The sequence below is a fragment of the Leuresthes tenuis genome, unplaced genomic scaffold (genome assembly GCF_036924035.1).
Source record: "Leuresthes tenuis unplaced genomic scaffold, fLeuTen1.0.hap1 SCAF_16, whole genome shotgun sequence".
In the NCBI taxonomy this organism is placed as follows: Eukaryota; Metazoa; Chordata; class Actinopteri; order Atheriniformes; family Atherinopsidae; genus Leuresthes; species Leuresthes tenuis.
In genome coordinates, this window is record NW_027325370.1 from 868,481 (window position 1) to 884,919 (window position 16,439).

Sequence of the window (16,439 nt, forward strand, 5' to 3'; positions counted from 1 at the left end):
GGAGGAGGAAGGCTCTCCCTGTGAATGAGTCAGTGATGTAACTGACTGCAGAGATTCATTCATGCACAACCTGCCAGTGCGCGCGCCTGACGTTGGAGATGTCACAACGAGAGGGGGTGTGAAGTCAGGGAGGGGGAGGGAGGCCGGGGCGGGGCGGGGCTTCGTCCGTGACGTCACGGCCAGCAGCCTCTTCTCCTTTTAAAGCCGCTGCTGGTGCGCGCGCCGACAGACAGACAGACGGACAGAGCGCAGCAGGTCTTTAAATACCGTCTCTGCCGGGACATCTGACCGCTCAGCGACCGGCTCCGGACGCTTCTCCCAGGCTCTCCGCCCCCTCATCGGATGGAGCCGCAGCCATTCCTCCACAGCCTGCACCGCCCGCCCGCCCGCCGCCGGGACTGAACCTGCGCGCCGCTCCGGATCCGTTCCTTTTTTTAAGGGAGGAATAATTCGGGTTCTGTCGTCCTCTCCGTCCTCTCAGACTTCCAACAGGCCGCCGTCTCCTCCGTGACTCTCAGTTCTCATGCGATTCTTCAGACTCACATTCAAGTGTTTCGTGGATTGTTTTTGAAGGTCGCTGTCCGACAGTCGGTGTTCTTCCCCTTCTTTTGGTTTTTAACGCTTATGTTTAACAGTTTTTTACCCGAATTTGAGAAAGAAATGTCCCCGGATTATTACTAGATTCTGAATTTGTGTCCTGTTTTTAATCTGAATTATTGAATCTGAAAAGAACTGAATTCCTAAAAGAAGCAGCAGAATCAGCTGATAGGAGTAACGTTTATTACTGTTATTAGTGAGGAGGACTGACCGGGACCTGCTCTGTTTGGACTCTGAGAGGAGACATCTAACAGATCATTAAAGGGAGAACAGACCCGTCTGGGTTCGAACTGGTTCTGTTGGACTGAGGTATAACGGATAGATTTAAGAGGAATTAAAGGAGAGAAAGTTGGACTGACTGTAATCTGTGAGTCTTTGAGGGCAGAAACAGAAAGAAATTAAATCCAGAACAGACAGACTGAGGGTTAGAACTCTTCCTGACCCGTTCCTTACTGGTTCCTGACTGGTTCCTGACCCGTTCCCGACCCGTTCCTGACCCGTTCCTTACTGGTTCCTGACCCGTTCCTGACTGGTTCCTGACCAGTTCCCGACCTTTTCCCGACCTTTTCCTGACCGGTTCCCGACCCGTTCCCGACCCATTCCCGACCCGTTCCCGACCAGTTCCCGACCTTTTCCTGACTGGTTCCTGACCCGTTCCCAACCCGTTCCCAACCCATTCCCGACCCGTTCCCGACCGGTTCCTGACCGGTTCCCAACCCGTTCCCGACCCGTTCCTGACCTGTTCCTGACCCGTTCCTGACCGGTTCCTGACCGGTTCCTTACTGGTTCCTTACTGGTTCCCAACCCGTTCCCGACCCGTTCCCAACCGGTTCCTGACCGGTTCCTGACTGGTTCCCGACCCGTTCCCAACCCGTTCCTGACTGGTTCCTGACCCGTTCCTGACCCATTCCCAACCCGTTCCCGACCAGTTCCCGACCCGTTCCAGACCTGTTCCTGACCTGTTCCTGACCCATTCCCAACCCATTCCCGACCAGTTCCCGACCCGTTCCAGCTCTGGGAGTCATGGAGAAGCAGGCTCTGCCGGCCTCCTCCTGCTCTCTGGGTCTCCTGGAGGAGACCAAGAAGAAGCCTCTGCTCCTTTCCAACGGCAGCGGTAACGGTTTCCCCCCAGCAGCCACGAATGGCCTCGTCTCTCTGACATCGGTGTCCAGTGGCGGCGTGACAGGTGGTGCTGGTGCTGCTCAGGACAAAATGGGAGGCGTGGTCACCGGGGCTGGACCAGGATACCAGGAGCGGGAAACATGGACCCGACAGATGGACTTCATCATGTCCTGCGTGGGCTTCGCTGTCGGCCTCGGAAACGTTTGGAGGTTCCCGTACCTGTGCTACAAGAATGGCGGAGGTGAGGCTCACCACACCCACACACACCTGGAGGGGCGGGGTCAGGTAGCCCCGCCCCTCTGCAGTTAAGTCAGGTCCATTTTAACCGCTTTCAGCTCAGAACCAGAACGAGCTACATGTGGGTTCTGTGTTCCCGCTCAGACTCTCAGAGCTCTGGGCAGGACGGGTCCAATCGGATGTGTGTTTTCACGGTAAGTTTCCTCTAAGAGCCGAAGGGGGCGTGGCCTGGACAGGGGGCGGGGCTTTGACAGGCTGATATGTTATTGATCAGCAGGTTCTGTGTGGACTGTGTGTGTCCATCCTCCCCATGGGGGTCAGCCGGGTCCATTTACTGGCCCCGCCCACGTGTGGGCGTCGCTCTGCTCTCATACCTGCAGGCCTCACCTGTCCTCCATGGCAGGTCAAAGGTCAGAGTCAGTGTTACACAAACGTATACTGGCTGGATACCTCCTGTCTGCCTACCTGTAAGTTGCTTTGGATTAAAGCGTCTGATAAATGCATGAACAATGTAATTAATGTAATGTATACTTCCTGCCTCCACACTGCAGCAGTCACAACATCGGTACCGGCTCATTTAATCTCATCCTGCTGACAAACTCACTTCACTTATTCAGAGCCACAGATTTATGTGGCACACTTTCCAGATAAAAAGCAATAAAATACAATAAAACAATTAAACAGACTCAATAAAGTTTATCTTCAGCTGCTTCTAAAGTAAAAAGAAAGAAACGATGCTGTTAGGATCAGCTGTGAGGGGCCGCCGGCCTGCCGTCACATGACCTGAGGGTCTGAGGCGGGTTGGCGTGTCCCTCAGGCGCTAATCTGAAGTTACATAAAGAAAAACACGAGTAATCATCCCCAGTTCAGCCTCTGACAGCAGAGTTCTGAGGCCAATAAGATCCAAAATGCTGCAAAAGAAGAGATTCAGAACACAGGAGGAGTTACTGCAGAGTTTAATCATTCGACTGATTTTCTCTTCACATTTAGCTGAAATCAGCAGGAGGTCGTACGTAGATCTGAGGATGTTAGCTGAAGTCGTACGTAGATCCAAGGGTGTTAGCTGAAGTCGTACGTAGATCTGAGGATGTTAGCTGAGGTCGTACGTAGATCTGGGGATGTTAGCTGAAGTCGTACGTAGATCTGAGGATGTTAGCTGAAGTCGTACGTAGATCTGGGGATGTTAGCTGAAGTCGTACGTAGATCTGAGGATGTTAGCTGAAGTCGTACGTAGATCTAAGGGTGTTAGCTGAAGTCGTACGTAGATCTGAGGATGTTAGCTGAGGTCGTACGTAGATCTGAGGATGTTAGCTGAGGTCGTACGTAGATCTGGGGATGTTAGCTGAAGTCGTACGTAGATCTGAGGATGTTAGCTGAAGTCGTACGTAGATCTGGGGATGTTAGCTGAAGTCGTACGTAGATCTGAGGATGTTAGCTGAAGTCGTACGTAGATCTGAGGATGTTAGCTGAAGTCGTACGTAGATCTAAGGGTGTTAGCTGAAGTCGTACGTAGATCTAAGGGTGTTAGCTGAAGTCGTACGTAGATCTAAGGGTGTTAGCTGAAGTCGTACGTAGATCTGGGGATGTTAGCTGAAGTCGTACGTAGATCTGGGGATGTTAGCTGAAGTCGTACGTAGATCTGAGGATGTTAGCTGAGGTCGTACGTAGATCTGAGGATGTTAGCTGAAGTCGTACGTAGATCTGGGGATGTTAGCTGAAGTCGTACGTAGATCTGGGGATGTCGGCTGAAGTCGTACGTAGATCTGAGGATGTTAGCTGAAGTCGTACGTAGATCTGAGGATGTTAGCTGAAGTCGTACGTAGATCTGAGGATGTTAGCTGAAGTCGTACGTAGATCTAAGGGTGTTAGCTGAAGTCGTACGTAGATCTAAGGGTGTTAGCTGAAGTCGTACGTAGATCTGGGGATGTTAGCTGAAGTCGTACGTAGATCTAAGGGTGTTAGCTGAAGTCGTACGTAGATCTGAGGATGTTAGCTGAGGTCGTACGTAGATCTGAGGATGTTAGCTGAAGTCGTACGTAGATCTGAGGATGTTAGCTGAAGTCGTACGTAGATCTAAGGGTGTTAGCTGAAGTCGTACGTAGATCTAAGGGTGTTAGCTGAAGTCGTACGTAGATCTGGGGATGTTAGCTGAAGTCGTACGTAGATCTAAGGGTGTTAGCTGAAGTCGTACGTAGATCTGAGGATGTTAGCTGAAGTCGTACGTAGATCTGAGGATGTTAGCTGAAGTCGTACGTAGATCTGAGGATGTTAGCTGAAGTCGTACGTAGATCTGAGGATGTTAGCTGAAGTCGTACGTAGATCTGGGGATGTTAGCTGAGGTCGTACGTAGATCTGAGGATGTTAGCTGAAGTCGTACGTAGATCTGAGGATGTTAGCTGAAGTCGTACGTAGATCTGAGGATGTTAGCTGAAGTCGTACGTAGATCTGGGGATGTTAGCTGAGGTCGTACGTAGATCTGAGGATGTTAGCTGAAGTCGTACGTAGATCTGAGGGTGTTAGCTGAGGTCGTACGTAGATCTGGGGATGTTAGCTGAGGTCGTACGTAGATCTGAGGATGTTAGCTGAAGTCGTACGTAGATCTGAGGATGTTAGCTGAAGTCGTACGTAGATCTGAGGATGTTAGCTGAAGTCGTACGTAGATCTGAGGATGTTAGCTGAAGTCGTACGTAGATCTGAGGGTGTTAGCTGAGGTCGTACGTAGATCTGAGGATGTTAGCTGAAGTCGTACGTAGATCTGGGGATGTTAGCTGAAGTCGTACGTAGATCTGAGGATGTTAGCTGAAGTCGTACGTAGATCTGAGGATGTTAGCTGAAGTCGTACGTAGATCTAAGGGTGTTAGCTGAAGTCGTACGTAGATCTAAGGGTGTTAGCTGAAGTCGTACGTAGATCTGGGGATGTTAGCTGAAGTCGTACGTAGATCTGGGGATGTTAGCTGAAGTCGTACGTAGATCTGAGGATGTTAGCTGAAGTCGTACGTAGATCTGAGGATGTTAGCTGAAGTCGTACGTAGATCTGAGGATGTTAGCTGAAGTCGTACGTAGATCTGGGGATGTTAGCTGAAGTCGTACGTAGATCTGAGGATGTTAGCTGAAGTCGTACGTAGATCTGGGGATGTTAGCTGAAGTCGTACGTAGATCTGGGGATGTTGGCTGAAGTCGTACGTAGATCTGAGGGTGTTAGCTGAAGTCGTATGTAGATCTGAGGATGTTAGCTGAAGTCGTACGTAGATCTAAGGGTGTTAGCTGAAGTCGTACGTAGATCTGGGGATGTTAGCTGAAGTCGTACGTAGATCTGAGGATGTCGGCTGAAGTCGTACGTAGATCTGTGGATGTTAGCTGAAGTCGTACGTAGATCTGAGGATGTTAGCTGAAGTCGTACGTAAATCTGAGGATGTTAGCTGAAGTCGTACGTAAATCTGAGGATGTTAGCTGAAGTCGTACGTAGATCTGGGGATGTTAGCTGAAGTCGTACGTAGATCTGAGGATGTTAGCTGAAGTCGTACGTAGATCTGGGGATGTTAGCTGAGGTCGTACGTAGATCTGAGGATGTTAGCTGAGGTCGTACGTAGATCTGGGGATGTTAGCTGAAGTCGTACGTAGATCTGGGGATGTTAGCTGAAGTCGTACGTAGATCTGGGGATGTTAGCTGAAGTCGTACGTAAATCTGAGGATGTTAGCTGAAGTCGTACGTAGATCTGGGGATGTTAGCTGAAGTCGTACGTAGATCTGGGGATGTTAGCTGAGGTCGTACGTAGATCTGGGGATGTTAGCTGAGGTCGTACGTAGATCTGGGGATGTTAGCTGAGGTCGTACGTAGATCTGGGGATGTTAGCTGAAGTCGTACGTAGATCTGGGGATGTTAGCTGAGGTCGTACGTAGATCTGAGGATGTTAGCTGAGGTCGTACGTAGATCTGAGGATGTTAGCTGAAGTCGTACATAGATCTGAGGTGTGTGTGGACGTCCTGAACGACTCTGTGTTACATCTTAACATCTCATTTTTACTTCATGTTCGGTTTAAAGCTCTCTGATCTCTGATCTGTTCATTCAAACTCAGTCCAGCGTCACCAACACGACTCGACAGGTTTTACTGTGGCTCAGTCTGAAAGTGTGGGTGACGCTCCGTCCGCCACACCCACATGTAGGTGTCACAGTGAGTAAGAAAGCTGAGAAAAAGGGGAAGACGTTGCACAACCTCTTTATGGTGAAACTGCAGCGCTCTGCTCTGTGAGCATGAGACGTCTGATGAATGTTTAGCCCCCACCCGAAAGCTTTTACTCCAGCCGTACAAACACCAAAGCCTGCAGTCAACAGCATGAAAACCTTCCCTCTAACAGGAGTTCATCAACACTTCACTGGTGAGATAAATGAAACATTAAGCTCTGGGTTCTGTAATCTGAAAGGAATCACTTCCTGAGGGGGGGGCAGAGCAGGATGAAGAGGTTCACGGCCTGAAAGAGACGTTCCTCTCACCTGAAAAGGTCTCGTTCCCACAGTCGGCCGGACGGAGGAGAAAAGGTCTGGATGTTCACAGGGAGGGGGGGGGGGCTTAAATCACAGAGAGCCAACAGGAAATGTTCATCACAGCTTCATGGAAAGGTCGCCTGCTTCACACCTGCTTCATCACACTTTAAGGACCATCCTGGAGCGTCCCAACACTCAGTTCAAGGCTTCCTCCTCCCTGACTCCTCCCTGTTTGTGATGACCTCATCACATCCTCACCTGAACAGAACAGAAAGATGGCGGCGTTTCCTAAAGGAGACGATAAAGGAGGCTCGTCTCATCATGGCCGACACTTCATCTTTGTCTGAACTTTCTGTTCTCTCATAAATCACTTGGATTTATGGTCCTGCAGAGTGTGTGTTGCTGCAGAAACCAGCCAAGGACGCTTCCCTGATAATAAACTGACCTGAGCTCAGTTTTTTCATCTTTACAATCAGTCGTGTCCTTCAGGTCACTGTGTGTGTTTCTATCTTTGTGAGGACCAGTTTGGCATGAAGACCTTCAGAATGAGGACGTTTTGAGGGGTCACTAAGAAGGAAAAGGCTGCTATTATCGGAGGGATAGGATAACGTTTAGGGCAGATGGTAACAGCCCCACATGAGGCTGAGGGGCGTCCTGGCCACATTTCCTCTGATGTTAACGTACCAGCAGACGATAGAAGATCACAACAGACTCAGAAAACAAGGTCAGCACTGTTTTGTCAACCTGGAATTTGGCAAGTTTCCTGAAAATCTGTGACACACAGAAGCAGAGTTCAAACCAGTTTTCTGTCAAGGTGCGCAGATATTTCTGCGTCATGGACCTTTAAAAAGGATGTGACGAACTTTAAGGGAGTTTCAGGGGTTCTGGAGGTGATTTCTGGTGTTTTAGGGCAGTTCCAGAGAACCTGGAAGATGAATCGGTTTGAATAAAAGTCGACCAGCGACTGTGGCTGAGGTCAGCGTATGCTGACAAATGATTAACAACTTTATTTACTGACTGATTTACTGACTGATTTACTGACTGATTTACTGACTGTAAATGCATAGAAACCTCCATGAGAATAGATCTTCCAGGACTTCTAAAACCTCCCCAAGGACACATAAAAGTGTCTTAAAACCACTCAACAGTAGAAATACTGGAGGAGAGGAGAGGAAACGAGGAGAGGAAACGAGGGGAGGAAACGAGGGGAGGAAACTAGGAGAGGAAACGAAGGGAAGGAAACGAGGGGAGGAAACTAGGAGAGGAAACAAGGAGAGGGAAACGAGGAGAGGAAATGATGGGAAGGAAACGAGGGGAGGAAACGAAGGGAGGGAAACGAGGGGAGGAAACAAGGAGAGGAAACGAAGGGAAGGAAACGAGGGGAGGAAACAAGGAGAGGAAACGAAGGGAAGGAAAGGGGAGGAAACGAAGGGAGGGAACGAGGGGAAGGAAAGGGGAGAAAACGAGGAGAGGAAACGAATGGAAGGAAAGAGGGGAGGAAACGAAGGGAGGAAACGAAGGGAAGGATAGAGGAGAGGAAACGAAGGGAGGAAAAGAGAGGAGGGAACGAGGAGAGGAAACGAAGGGAAGGAAAGAGGGGAGGAAAAGAGAGGAGGGAACGAGGAGAGGAAACGAAGGGAAGGAAAGAGGGGAGGAAATGAAGGGAGGGAACGAGGAGAGGAAACGAAGGGAAGGAAAGAGGGGAGGAAACGAAGGGAGGAAAAGAGGGGAGGAAATGAGGAGAGGAAACGAAGGTAGGAAATGAAGGGAGGGAACGAGGAGAGGAAACGAAGGTAGGAAACGAAGGGAGGAAATGAAGGGAAGGATAGAGGGGAGGAAATGAAGGGAGGGAACGAGGAGAGGAAACGAAGGGAAGGAAAGAGGGGAGGAAACAGGAGAGGAGGCGGGGGGGGGGGGGGGGGGGGGGCAGTCTGCCAACAGGATTAAAAGCTTTCAGGCCACTCTTGTTAATCTCTGGTCCACATGGTGAGAGGGATGATGATGTCACATTTGGCAGCCAATCAACACGCTCACACTCTGCAGTCATAAAACTGGCCGCTGACACTGACCCGGATCAAAGGTTCGCTCCAGATCAGATCGGATCGATCCGGCTCTGGACCTGATCGACGCTGGGGGACAATCCTCAATAACTTTCAGTCACTTTAGACGGTCCTGGAAGATTTCCAAGGACATTCCAGGACCCTGCAGATCTCTGCAGAACGTTTCCAGGACTTTTCCCAGCCGAGATGCTGAGTCTGAGGAGATTTATCTGTTTAATTGTGCAGAAAATGGCGGCTGCCTGGTGGGAGGTGTTTTCATGTCTGACTTCCACAGCAGGTGGATCTCTGTGGTTGAGTCAGAGTGAAACTGGAGGAGTCGCTGGAGCTCAGAGTCCCCGAGGATCCTCTTCTTCTGCTTCTTTTCTTCTTCTTTTCTTCTTCGTCTGCTTCTTTTCTGCTTATTTTCTTCTTCTGCTTCTTTTCTGCTTCTTCGTCTGCTTCTTTTCTGCTTCTTTTCTGCTTCTTTTCTTCTTCTTCTGCTTCTTTTCTGCTTCTTGTCTCCTTCCTCCTCTTCTTCTGCTTCTTTTATTCTTCTTCTGCTTCTTTTTCTGCTTCTTCGTCTGCTTCTTTTCTGCTTCTTTTCTTCTTCTTCTGCTTCTTTTTCTGCTTCTTTTCTTCTTCTTCTGCTTCTTTTCTGCTTCTTCGTCTGCTTCTTTTCTTCTTCTTCTGCTTCTTTTCTTCTTCTTCTGCTTCTTTTCTGCTTCTTCTGCTTCTTTTCTGCTTCTTCTGCTTCTTTTCTGCTTCTTCGTCTGCTTCTTTTCTGCTTCTTTTCTTCTTCTTCTGCTTCTTGTCTCCTTCCTCCTCTTCTTCTGCTTCTTTTCTTCTTCTTCAGTTTCAGGCCCTGAGACGTCAGCCTGAACCTGAAAGAACATCAGCGATCCATAATGCCTGTTTGCACTGAGCCGTCACTCCTCAGTCTGCACAGATGTGTTCAAACAGATGTGTTCAAACAGATGTGTGATTACAGATGTGTGATTACAGATGTGTGATTACAGATGTGTGATCACAGATGTGTGATTACAGATGTGTGATCACATGACCTCTGAACACAGATCAGAGCTCCTTGGGCTGAGCTGTGTTCAGGTATGTGGGCCACAGGAAGCTAAAAGCAGCTGAGTTACGGAGGCGGAGAGTCTTAGAGATAAACCTGAACCTGAGAGAGCTTACAGTCCACCCTGGTGTGGACCCATGGATCAGCTGATCGGTCCCTGGTGTGGACCCATGGATCAGCTGATCGGTCCCTGGTGTGGACCCATGGATCAGCTGATCGGTCCCTGGTGTGGACCCATGGATCAGCTGATCGGTCCCTGGTGTGGACCCATAGATCAGCTGATCGGTCCCTGGTGTGGACCCATCGATCAGCTGATCGGTCCCTGGTGTGGACCCATGGATCAGCTGATCGGTCCCTGGTGTGGACCCATCGATCAGCTGATCGGTCCCTGGTGTGGACCCATCGATCAGCTGATCGGTCCCTGGTGTGGACCCATCGATCAGCTGATCGGTCCCTGGTGTGGACCCATGGATCAGCTGATCGGTCCCTGGTGTGGACCCATAGATCAGCTGATCGGTCCCTGGTGTGGACCCATCGATCAGCTGATCGGTCCCTGGTGTGGACCCATGGATCAGCTGATCGGTCCCTGGTGTGGACCCATCGATCAGCTGATCGGTCCCTGGTGTGGACCCATCGATCAGCTGATCGGTCCCTGGTGTGGACCCATAGATCAGCTGATCGGTCCCTGGTGTGGACCCATGGATCAGCTGATCGGTCCCTGGTGTGGACCCATGGATCAGCTGATCGGTCCCTGGTGTGGACCCATCGATCAGCTGATCGGTCCCTGGTGTGGACCCATCGATCAGCTGATCGATGGGTCCACACCAGGGACCGATCAGCTGATCAGCTGCAGGAGACCAACATCCTGATGATGATGAACAAAAACTAAGAAGGAAGCATCCGATCTGAGTCCTCAGTAAGGTGGATAAATCCGTCCGGCCCGGTTCTGCTGGTTTATGGGTCGGAGCTGATCCCAGCAGCTGTTTGTCCGGCCCGGTTCTGCTGGTTTATGGGCTGATCCCAGCAGCTCTTTGTCCGGCCCGGTTCTGCTGGTTTATGGGCTGATTCCAGCAGCTCTTTGTCCGGTCCGGTTCTGCTGGTTTATGGGCCGGAGCTGATCCCAGCAGCTCTTTGTCCGGCCCGGTTCTGCTGGTTTATGGGCTGATCCCAGCAGCTCTTTGTCCGGCCCGGTTCTGCTGGTTTATGGGCTGATCCCAGCAGCTCTTTGTCCGGTCCGGTTCTGCTGGTTTATGGGCTGATCCCAGCAGCTCTTTGTCCGGCCCGGTTCTGCTGGTTTAAGAACCGCTTTCATACACAAAAGAAACTTCTGTTATTATCTGACTGTGATATCTCTTATCTTGGGTTCTGCCGGGCTTTCACGGGTCCTGCCTGCAGAATTGGACCCGCTCACAGAGCCGTTCGACAGGTTAGAAACAGCCAGTAAAAACCGGGCCTCAGAAGGTCCGATTGTCTCCTTCAGGAACTTTTTGGACAGTTTTACAAAGAGAGAAGAAGTCGGCACTTTCAGATTGAACTGTAGAAAAGTAATGAAGCCAGCAGGTGGATCTGGTCCAAACCTGGACTCAGAGGGGTGCCGCTCACACGGCTCTGAGTCACACATGTGACCCATAAATCTGTGGCCCTTAATTAAAGCCCGGCGGTGGAAGGCTGATCCTGAGTCAGCAGGCGAGCCAATCACAGATCAGGAGGCAAACTTCAGCCTGAGGCCAAACTTTACCCTCAGAACCACACAGATCGGCCCAGTTACAGGCGTCCATTAAAGTTCTGCTGCAGGACCAAACCAAAGCCAACTGAAAACACTTCAGGAGGCTGGTTCTGACCACATTTCAGCACCAGGAAGCCTCTCATCCGCCTGCATCTGCTCACATTCAGAAGCACTTTTACGTCCTTTAGCTCCTGAAGAACAGGTTCAGTGAGGTCAGCCGGTTCTGGGAAGTCTTATTGGTGCTTGGTCCAAAGTTCATGCATCAAAGAAGGGCAGCGAGGCCGTAAAATCCCACTTTTAGTTCATCTAATCTTCCAAAGTCTGACAATAAAGATAATCAGAATAAAACAGGCATTAATTCGGTGTGAGATACAGAAGCAGCTCACTGAGGTCACAAAGGTTGATTAAATGGACTCATTGACCCAAAGAACTGAAGTAAACCTTCATTTAACAAGCTCTTTATCATTGCTCCGTGCTAACTATTAGCTTTATCAGAAAGGAAAGTTTCAGCCTGATCTTAAAGGTAGAGAGGGTGTCTGCTTCCTGAAGCCAAACTGGCAGCTGGTTCCACAGAGAGGGGCCTGATAACTGAAGGCTCTGCCTCCCATTCTGCTTTTAGGGGCCTGATAACTGAAGGCTCTGCCTCCCATTCTGCTTTTAGGGGCCTGATAACTGAAGGCTCTGCCTCCCATTCTGCTTTTAGGGGCCTGATAACTGAAGGCTCTGCCTCCCATTCTGCTTTTAGGGGCCTGATAACTGAAGGCTCTGCCTCCCATTCTGCTTTTAGGGGCCTGATAACTGAAGGCTCTGCCTCCCATTCTGCTTTTAGGGGCCTGATAACTGAAGGCTCTGCCTCCCATTCTGCTTTTAGGGGCCTGATAACTGAAGGCTCTGCCTCCCATTCTGCTTTTAGGGGCCTGATAACTGAAGGCTCTGCCTCCCATTCTGCTTTTAGGGGCCTGATAACTGAAGGCTCTGCCTCCCATTCTGCTTTTAGAAACTCTGGGAACCACAAGGAAACCTGCAGCCTGAGAGCAAAGTGCTCTGTTGGGGAAATATCCAACTGTGAGATCTTTAAGATGTGATGGAACTCGGTCATTAAGAGCTGATATTTCTTCTTTGATTTCCTACTTTACGGTCTGTATGACCACATGATACAATGGTATGTATCATGTGACCAATGCGTCACTCTGAGCCTCCAAACCTCCAGCTGCCATAAACAGCAAGTATTAGCCCACTGACTTAGCTTAGCTGGCTAACTGTCGCGCTGCAGCATAGCTCGCTAATTGTAACTGCAGTTTATCTCTCTAACTGTAGTGCTGCAGTTTAGCGGGCTAACTGTAACTGCAGTTTAGCGGGCTAACTGTAGTGCTGCAGTTTAGCGGGCTAACTGTAGTGCTGCAGTTTAGCGGGCTAACTGTAACTGCAGTTTAGCGGGCTAACTGTAGTGCTGCAGTTTAGCGGGCTAACTGTAGTGCTGCAGTTTAGCGGGCTAACTGTAACTGCAGTTTAGCGGGCTAACTGTAACTGCAGTTTAGCTCGCTAACTGTAGCTGCAGTTTAGCTCGCTAACTGTCGCCCTGCAGTTTAGCGGGCTAACTGTAGTGCTGCAGTTTAGCTCGCTAACTGTAACTGCAGTTTAGCGGGCTAACTGTAACTGCAGTTTATCTCTCTAACTGTCGCCCTGCAGTTTAGCGGGCTAACTGTAGTGCTGCAGTTTAGCTCGCTAACTGTAACTGCAGTTTAGCGGGCTAACTGTAACTGCAGTTTAGCTCGCTAACTGTAGCTGCAGTTTAGCTCGCTAACTGTAGCTGCAGTTTAGCGGGCTAACTGTAGCTGCAGTTTAGCGGGCTAACTGTAGCTGCAGTTTAGCGGGCTAACTGTAGCTGCAGTTTAGCGGGCTATCTGTAGCCGCGGCTCTGTTTCAGCTCTAATCAACCACCAACCTGTTCGGTGACACTCGGCACGCCGTGGAGCTTCACCTGCTCACAGGTGTTAAATCCTTGTTCCGACCTCAGTTTATGGACCACTCCTCAGTCTTTTTCCTGTTTGTTCTCAAGTGTTAAGAAAACCTTTAATAAGCATCTCAGAGTCATTCCAGAACAACAGAAGCACTAATCAACTGAAACTTAGTAAATCATTTAAAAACTTTGTGAAAAGCTGTTATTCTTGTTTCTTGGCAGCGTGATTTTGTTTCTCTTTATTCATCTTTTTTCCCTCCATCTCTGACCTTCTCCTTCATATTCAGTCATTTTTTAGCAGGTAAAACCTGCTGGGAAATGAAGGCAAGATGATCTGAGTCCTAATTAACATATTATTTAGATGAGCTTTGAATAAACTGTTTGTGATCCATATGAGAAGCGGAGCTCAGGGATCTCCAGCAGCTCGTGACGTCTGAGACACACCGTTAGCGGTGGTGTGTGCGCTTCGCTCTGACGAGGCCATAGTGCTCCGTAATCCCATCAACACTGAGTTACTGATGAGCTAACAGCATTACACCACTTAGCTCAGTCTGTGTATGTATGAAAAAGGATTTTTATTGAGCCTCTGCCACCCCTCCCCCGCCTCCATCCTTCTCTCTCTCTCTGCAGTCGTGACTCATCAGTGGCTCTTCTGTGTTAAGCTACACGCTAGGCTAAGAAAACAGCAGCTACATGCTAACGCTAACCTGTGAGGCCTCAGCTTACGTCAGAGATGATGAGTTTAGCGTCATCAGCTGCTGGAGCTGCATCTAAAGTGACTTCATGTGTGTGTGTGCAGGTGTGTGCACGTGTGTGTGCACGTGTGTGTGTGCACAGCACTGGATAATGAAGGTGATTGTGTCTCCTGGTGCAGCTCTGGTGTATTTACTGTAAACTGAATCCGCCTCGTGGCACATTTCCTCTGCAGTTTGACTGAATGACTGATGACGAGTTTAAAGAAAACATAAAGTTTAACTGTTTAAAGCTCACAGGTTGTAGTGTGTTGTTTTAGTCTGAATGTTTTATCTGACCAGCAGTAAAGTTGCTGCAGATGTTTTCATCGTAAGCCAGATGCTGTACGCTGGTTTAGATCCTGGTTCATCAGGATATTTTCTGTTATTTATGCTATTTTTCTCCTTCTTATTCTGAATGAATGAATAAGTATATTATATAATATATATATATTATATATAATAATATAATAAATATATATAAGTATATACATTATTACATTATTACACGATGGAGTTATTATCCTCAGACTGCTAATGAGTTCCATTCTCATTCATACTGAGCGTAAATTAGAGCTAAGAATAATTAATACATCTATAATTGGTTTTATTTAGTTCCCATTTAAAGAAACGTGTCACAGAACTCTGGTTTGTAATGTCACTGTAATGTTAATCCATGTTTGCATGAGGCTAACAGCTAGCTTACCAGTTAAACAGGTTTATCAACTCTCAGAGATTCAGTAAAAGATTTCTGGACTCTGAACAGATGAAACTAACAGATATGAACCAGTTCTTGGCCATGAAACACTGAAGAATCAGGATCTGATTAAAGACTTTTTACTGATTTTCTCTTGTTTTTCTGTGGATAAAATGACAGAAAAACATGAAAAAGATCAGAAGCTGGAGCAGTTTTGTTCATAGTTGTGTTCAATGAGTTCAGAAAAGGATCAAAAAGGAAAAAACTAAAGAAAAACTCAGTATTTTTCTCTTTATTTTGACTGCAGCCTTTAGGTTGTTCAGGTATGAAGTTTTCTTTAAAACCGTAACCTGAAAGGCTTCAGGGATCCTTTCTTCCCTCTCATCTGTAGCAGCTGGTTTCCTCTGAGCCTGTGAAAGGACGTTTTACTCCTGCTTCTGTCCTGTCTGCCTCTCAGCTTCGTATCGACAGCTCTTCTCTGGCAGCAGCTCAAAGAGGAGAGCATCTTTAATGTTTGGCCTCCACTTGCTGCTTTTAGAGCTCAGAAGGACACATTCTGCTCCGTCAGAATGAAAAAATGCATCCGAGAATCAGAAATCTAACCAGAAAAGATGCAAAGACGGACACAAAGTGGCCATGAATGCAGTGAGAAAGATGCTGAACTGTTCCTTTAACAGAACTCGATGATGTGACGAACGGCGGCTCCTTGTGTAAGAGCTCAGCGTGTCACGGCAGCGTTACGTAACCACGGTCCCTCCGCCTCAGTGTCACTCCAGTTTGATTCCATTCATGCCAGTTCCTGCTGGCACTGTGACCCAGTTAGGCCCGCTGTGTGGAGCGCCATCGCTCCGATTAAAATACCAGAGAGAGGCAGCATTCACCCGCTCAGGCCGGGCTTCATCAGATTCTGCATGAGCAGCAAAAGCAGGATAAAAACACCGAAAATGTGGAAAAAAGTTTATTTTTCTACAAATCAGAGATGATATTCCCAGAGATTGAAATAATTCCTGAAGACCACTTTCTGTTGTGCCCTTGTGGGCAGCCACCACAGCTCAGAACAGCTCAGAACATCTCAGAACATCTCAGAACATCTCAGAACATCTCAGAACATCTACTTCTTCTACTGATTTACAACCACTGCTAACGCAGCCTGTAGCGCCTCCTGTGGCGGCGCCGCTCAGCCGCCTTTATTCACTTTTCACCATCGATGGCGTTGTGTCGGCTCCATGTTTGCTTTTATGAGGCTGAAGCTAATCTTTACATTTGCTTATTTTGTGAATTTAAACCCGAACATTTTGCTCATTTAGTCACATCGAGAGATTTAAAAAGACAGATACGGAAGACCGTTCCTGCCATTAAACTGAAAAAATTAAATGGAAGAGAAAACTGATCAACGGGATCATCACTGAGCAGCTGTTGATTTAAGTCTTCTCTGGTATTATTTAACTCAGAAAAACATGTTTTATGTGTAAAACTTATTTAATCGGAACATTGATCGCAAGATGTGATTAAAAAAATCAATTTCTGATTTAAAAAAAAGACTAATTTAAGTGCAAAATAATTTCATCACCTGTTCCAGTTCACTATATATTAATAAATGCTTTATGAAGGTTTGATTTTAAATAGTTTATATAAACTGATAATAATATAAGTATTTTTTTGTAAGTTTACTAAAGGTTTATTACATGCATATTTTATTACTATACTTTATATTATAGTTATTTTTAAAGTTTTTAGATGTCAGATTGTCTGTGAACGTGTCGTTCAAAGTTATT

General features: G+C 48.0%; 1 protein-coding gene across 1 annotated transcript in view; it reads left to right on the top strand.

The window, feature by feature from the left end:
• The first annotated feature begins 237 nt into the window (after positions 1 to 237).
• The window catches only part of slc6a8 (solute carrier family 6 member 8), a 30,331-nt gene continuing 14,129 nt past the window's right edge, over positions 238 to 16,439 (top strand). Inside the window, exon 1 of the mRNA XM_072367989.1 lies at positions 238 to 1,960. Coding sequence (XP_072224090.1) covers positions 1,621 to 1,960 — 340 coding nt within the window. The 5' untranslated portion in view covers positions 238 to 1,620. The remainder of the gene's footprint in view (positions 1,961 to 16,439) is intronic.